Raw genomic sequence first — 6,408 nt, 5'->3', positions numbered from 1 at the left:
AATTGCTTTGACTAGGATTTAAAATTCAACAATATCATCCTTGGGGCTAATTTTTTCATGAGAGAAAGCAATTAGTAATGTGAAATTAAAGTTAAGGGTAGTTGGTGATAACTAATATAGGAGAGTGGACAACTTTTCTGTTTTTAATTTTTGCAAAGAGACTGACCATGAAAATAAGCTTCAGAAACCCTCGTTTAAACTGTCTTTACTTAAAAAATATTTAAAACCAAGGTACTTTTGCACAAGCAAAACCTTTTGGATGTTTTGTAGATTCATACGGTTTTTCAGACCATTCCTCTTTATCAACATCATAACAAACTATCCGCTTTTTCTCATTTTCAATGATTATGATTTTACTACCTATCGATACAGCTTCATAATTTCCGAAGGAATATGGTAGTTTAAGAGCAACAAAGTTATTACTAACATTGTCAAAAACTTCAGCTATAACAGGATAGTTATCGAAAACAAATAAGAAATTTCTAACAACAGCCAAACAATGTTCATGCTTACCATGTATCATACTAGGAAATGATGACCATTTGTCAGCAATGACATCATATGACTCTACTGTGTTTGTGTTTACATTTACATCAACGTTACCACCAGACACTATTATGTTTCCTTCAAAAACCACACAGGCTGCATCTGATCTTGGCGTTTTCATTTCGGTAATTTTATTCCAACTTTTGTCACTGACATCTAATTGTAAACAAGTGTTAGCCCTAGTGTTTATTCCGTCATCATTAACTTCAAACAAACCTCCGAATATAAATATTTTATTCATAAATGCACATGCACAAAAGTTATAACGGTCATCAATAATATCACCTACTTCAACCCATTTGTTAATAGAAGGTGAATATTTATCAATACTTCTTATATTTTGCACGTTTTCATCATAACCACCAAGTATATAAACCTCTCCTTTCAAACAAATAACTTTAGAAAACTCTCTTTCATTTATCATTTCAGGTAGAACTTTAACATCACTAAAGTTGTTCCCATTGATTTGAAGTGCAGTTCTAACAGCGCAAAAGTTTAGTCCAAAGCCACCACATAACATTATATTAAACTTATTTTGGTTGCAATATCTACTTACATAACAGTTACTTGAAATGTTTTTCTTGTAATCCAAAGCTGCATTCAATGTTCCAACACATTTACTGTTTGCATGAAATGATGAATTTGTATCCAAAAGATGTCTCAATGCATCTTCTGACAGCAAGGTAAGTCGAACTTTTGATAGCAGTTCTATTGCATGTTTGCTACGTTCTTCACTGTTGTGTTTCAACCAACTGTTTGCTGCATTAAAGACTTCAACTTCAGAGTGAAGGTTTAACTCAGAGCTTGCAAGTATTTTTGCAACAAGACTAAAGTTTAAGTGTAAAAAGTTTTCAGTATCAGCTACCATTTGAAAACAACGTTCAATATAAGCCAAAGTTTCTTCAGCTATATAGTACAGTTGATATAAATTAGCTAAACTGTAATACGTAGTAACATTTTCTAAAGTTATTGTCTCTAAGAAGTACTTGCTTGTCATCGTACTTTTATCTTTATCTAGCAAAAACTTACCCAGTTTCAAAGCTAAAATCAATTCGTTTTTCTTTATCTCATTTTCATCTGAAAAATATTAAGTTTAAGTAAAACATATAAGGTGCTAAAACGTACACTAGTGCGAAAATGACGCAGTGCAAAAACTACACGTTGCCATTTTAATAAGTCGGGGATGATAACTAGTAAGAGGGCAATAAATAAGTACGCTACATTTTCTATGGTAAGTAATAAAGTTTGTAAAAAATGTTGGTTTCTAGGCATATTGGGTGTTACTTAATGTGGCAACAACAACTAAAAAGTATAGGCTAAACGTTGTAGGGTTTGTTTTGAAAAGTAAAAATAAAGGCATCTGAAGTAAAGTTAAAGTAAAATTTAGAACTTAAACCAGATATCCTGGGGCTAGTAAAAAAAAAGTAGATTGCTTTTTAATTTTTGGAAATGTCTGGTAATGAAAATAAGTTTAAAAAACCCTGCTTTAGACTTGTTTAACAGTACAATCCTTTAAAGAAAATTAAAAATAAATCTTAGTTAAACTATAAGTTGTACAGTTAATGTGTAAAATTACTTTCAGATATCTCGTTATAAAAAATAGGTTTCAATTAAAAAATAATCTTTTAAATAAAAATAGTAATGTTTTATTTTGTAAAACAACATAACTTTTTATATTTTCATGTAATATAAGGAGTTTTTGTAGACTACAAAATATATCAATATATATACGCTTACAAATTACTTAGTTTATATTAAAAGTTACTAAACCAAAAGCACAAAAACTAATCATATTTAGCCTTTACAAACATTTTAATGTACAAAGTTTATAATTCAAACCTTTTGTATTGAAATTCTTTAATAAATTTTTTTCGAAATGCATTTGTGCTTTGTCCCTTGACTCAATAGCAAACTTGTTCATAACTGGAATGTATTACTTTTATCTATACTAAAACTTTGTATATTTTAATTACCTTTTATCTTTAACATTTTCAATGACTTAGGGTTTTAAGAAAAACTACTAGTATTTATGGCTGTTTAAAATTTCATTTAAACTAAATTCACAAAGTAAAGTTTAACAATCTTAAAATATTAAAATACAGTAAAATAGTTTTAATTTTTCTTACTTAAACAATAATTTAAATAGTCTAACATTCATTCAACGATATAAATTTATAAGGCAATAAGGTTTTTGTTTTTATAAATATAAAAAAAAGTGTTAATAAAAAATACTAACTTTTATTTTAATGTAATATTAATTATTAAAAACTATACTAAGTTAATTATGTTATTCTGTTAAGTGTATCTTCAAAGTTCGGTGTTAAGCCCTTCTTTATGCAATACAGATTAAAAACTTGTCATACTAAAAGAAGATAGATTAATTTATTTCAAAAATACACAAGGCTCAAATTTAATAACATTATATGTTTTGTGCTTAACTCGGTACTTGTTCACTAAGTAAAGAAATAAAGTTCAAATCCAGTTTAAATAGTCAAAAGGTAATCAATGTAAAAGTAATAATAATTGGGCAAATAGTAACTAAAAATACATAAGTACTTTTTGATACAATGCAACTAAAAAAAATTAAACATACGTATCAACTTATAAAACTAATTATGAAAACAAAGAAACGGTATAATCAAATTCTTTATTTTTACACAACTTAGGTTTTCTTAACAAAATGGATATAGCCTCAAGTTTAATAAAATCATAAATATTTTTTTTTCTAGTTATTTTAAATCTTTTCAACTTATAATTACTCGCATAATCAGAGCTATTAACTAGGTATTCTGTAATAGAAAATCTTTTGGTAGCATTTACTACTATTTTAGATCTATTTTCATTATTACTCTATTTAAAAACTTCATCAATAATTTTTGAACATGTTCTTTTACCCTTTCTCTAAATTGCATTGAAGTCATACGGATATAACTATCTTCACAGATGCAGTTAAACTGTTAGACTACCATGCTTTTTTTTGATATATTCTGATATCGGATCTTTGCCTTTAGGTCTAATGATTTGTCTGGGTAATAAAATAACTCACGGTTACACTAGTTCAAAAAACAATTTTGTTAAAAAAGTTAATTTTTATTGATTTTTAAAAGCTTTTAGATTTATAAAAAATTATAAAAATATCGTTGTGACTCAAAGCATTTTAAGGTGACTTAGAGCAGTTTTTTTGACTCAGAGAGTGGCAACCCTGTATATTATCAAATATATTAAGTTTTACTTTTAGACGTATGCTTGTTTGTTTATGTCACTTTTTTTTATCATACCAAAGTTGTTTATTTTTTTACCCTGTTTAGTTAAAAGAAAATTATAATTTCCTCTTGTATTAGTTATTATTTGTTGAACATGGTAATTACTACTTTTATAGATTTTATAACGAGAAAAATGTAAAAAACAACTAGTTAACTAAATAGGACAGTTTCTAAGCTTAAAACCTGCCGGTTATTAAAACTAACAGAGGTTGAAAAGCTAAAATTGAAATATAGAAGACCAATCCCATATCTTTCAATTAACAGTAAGTTTATTTATAACTGCTTATTTTTTCAAGTTTTATTGAAGATCTTCATTTAATATTTCAAACACCATATACTTTTATAACTTCAATAAGGTCATATTTTCATTTGTTAACTTTATTATTTTAATAAAATGTAATACTATTTTTTTCAAAGGTAGTTAATCATATTTGTTTTTTAAAGACATTATCAACGCCTCTACTGTAACCTTTTATTATGACAAATTAATCCTAGAGCATCACTAATTAAGACTTTAAAAAAGCTAAATACTAGATGTTTGCTTTTTTAGCAGATGTTTTTTATACGAACTGTTATGCAGAATAATTATAGCTTTGAAACCGATAAGTTTACTGTTTAGTAATGCAAAGCATTATTAATTATCAAAAAGTGTCCACGTTTTACTAAACTAAGATATGGTAAACCAAGAACAATATTAATACCTATTATCATCTTTAATTTAAACTTCAATTTTACTTTCATGTACCTTATTTGATCAGTTTAACATAAGTAAACAAGTTATCTTGAAATGATTAAATAAAAATAAACTAAACTATTTTTTAATAAAAACAACTTACTATGTCCAAAAATAGATCAACATGTGTTTTAGTAGTTTAATAGTTTTATTTGCGTGCACGATAAATGAAGTTCTGAAAATTCAAATTATAAGAACTCAGGTTTGTGAAAAGTTATTTTATTTTTAATTAGACGTTAAGAACAACTTTTTCTTTTCAAATTACAGTTTAAGGAACGGTCCTTTAAAGTTTTACATAAGAATATTAACCGTCAGATTTTATTAATCATTTAACCGTTAAACTTTTATGAAAACAATTTTTTTTACTTTTTTTGAGTTTTTTGTAGATAAACAATAATTTCAAACGCATATTTAAAAGGGTTACATGACAATTCAAATTTGGACAACTGAAATTCCGACAATTCAAGTTTTTGAAAAAATATTTAAAAGGCTGTATCTCAAAAACTAATATAAATTTCAAAAAATAAAAAGAATATGTATGTAGATCTTATTAATATCTATATGCAACCTTTTATTTTTCGCAAAATCTTAAATAATTTTAAAGATATTTTAAAGATACTAATATTTTTTTTTATTTTGTATAAGCTATATCTCAAAAAATATTAAACGTTTTGCAAAAAGAAAAAATTTCTTGTAGATATTACTTGGACCAACATATATATTTTTAATACTTGACAAATATACATTACTTTTATAGTTGTGACCCTTAAATGTTTTTAAAGAACTTGAGTTTTCCGAATTCGAATAGTCGTGCATCCCTTTAAAAGATTTAAATTTTTTAACTGTAATTAAATTCACTTATGCTCCATCGCCTTTAATTTCTCTTAGTAAATATATTTTTTGATAAATTTATACGTAAACAACTAAAGTTTGCAATGCACTCTTAACCATTTATGTAAACAATTTTCATTTGAAATAAAGACTACTTACTTGTATATGCTTTATCTAATCAACATTCGGTTGTTTTTATAGGTTTTACTTTAGTACTTTTTATAAGTGAAAAGTACAGTTTACAACTGTTTACGTTTAAAATAACCAGATGTGTACTTTTAATATGGTGTTATTTTACCACTGCTGCACTTCTTTATAAACACAGACACTTAAACAAAAACTTGGTCTTTATATACAACAATGTAGGTTTAACTTAAGTTTAGTTTGTATTTATACAATACTAACTAAATTAAAAATAGGTATTTGTCTTCTTTATTGAAGGCTCACACAAAAAAAAATTCATTAACCTTTACCTGCCTGTTTTTAATTTATACTTTTGTATTACTAAAATTGAGCCAACATATTTACATAAACATCTAGTATAAATCATATTCTAAAGTTAACCATTAAAAAAAACAAATACATATTATACAACATTTTAAGTATAAAAAACATCAAACATTATCAGCTAATTCATATTTAATGCAAAAACAAATAAATAAAACACTCTCTCAAGTTTTCTGTGATAGTTTAAACGTATTACACTACTTTTCGTCAGAACTTAACAGTAGAACAATTCTAAAACTATGAATAAGTTTTTAAACAAAAACACAAAAAGTTAAAACTTTAAAAGTAATAAGCACAATAAATAATCAGTGTAAAGTAATAAATAATTAAACTCAAATACTACTAACGGATAAAAAATAGATAATTTAACTAAATAAAGACACTTTATAATCAAATTCCTTCTGTTTACACAGTTCTGGTTTCTCCAAAATTATAGAGATAGTCTCCAACTTCACGAGATCAAACACACTATTGCAATGATGGATTATTCTAAATCTGGATATGTCATATTTCCTAGCACAATCTCTA

At 25.9% G+C, this 6,408-nt stretch overlaps 1 protein-coding gene across 1 annotated transcript; it reads right to left on the bottom strand.

The window, feature by feature from the left end:
* Positions 1–220: 220 nt before the first annotated feature.
* On the bottom strand, positions 221–1,066 carry LOC145840904 (kelch-like protein 23). Its single transcript, XM_082948258.1, has one exon. The coding sequence runs from the start codon at positions 1,064–1,066 to the stop codon at positions 221–223; it is 846 nt and encodes a 281-aa protein (XP_082804384.1).
* Between the last annotated feature and the right edge of the window lie 5,342 nt (positions 1,067–6,408).

This window comes from Thalia democratica, chromosome 1 (assembly GCF_965202585.1).
Source record: "Thalia democratica chromosome 1, ktThaDemo2.hap1.1, whole genome shotgun sequence".
NCBI classification, from domain to species: domain Eukaryota; kingdom Metazoa; phylum Chordata; class Thaliacea; order Salpida; family Salpidae; genus Thalia; species Thalia democratica.
The sequence above is the reverse complement of the archived record's forward strand: the minus strand, read 5'-3'. Positions and strand labels throughout refer to the sequence as shown.

Excerpts from the sequence above, each read along its gene's own strand:
- LOC145840904 (XM_082948258.1), bottom strand. The coding sequence starts at position 1,066 with ATGTTATGTGGTGGCTTTGGACTAAACTTTTGCGCTGTTAGAACTGCA.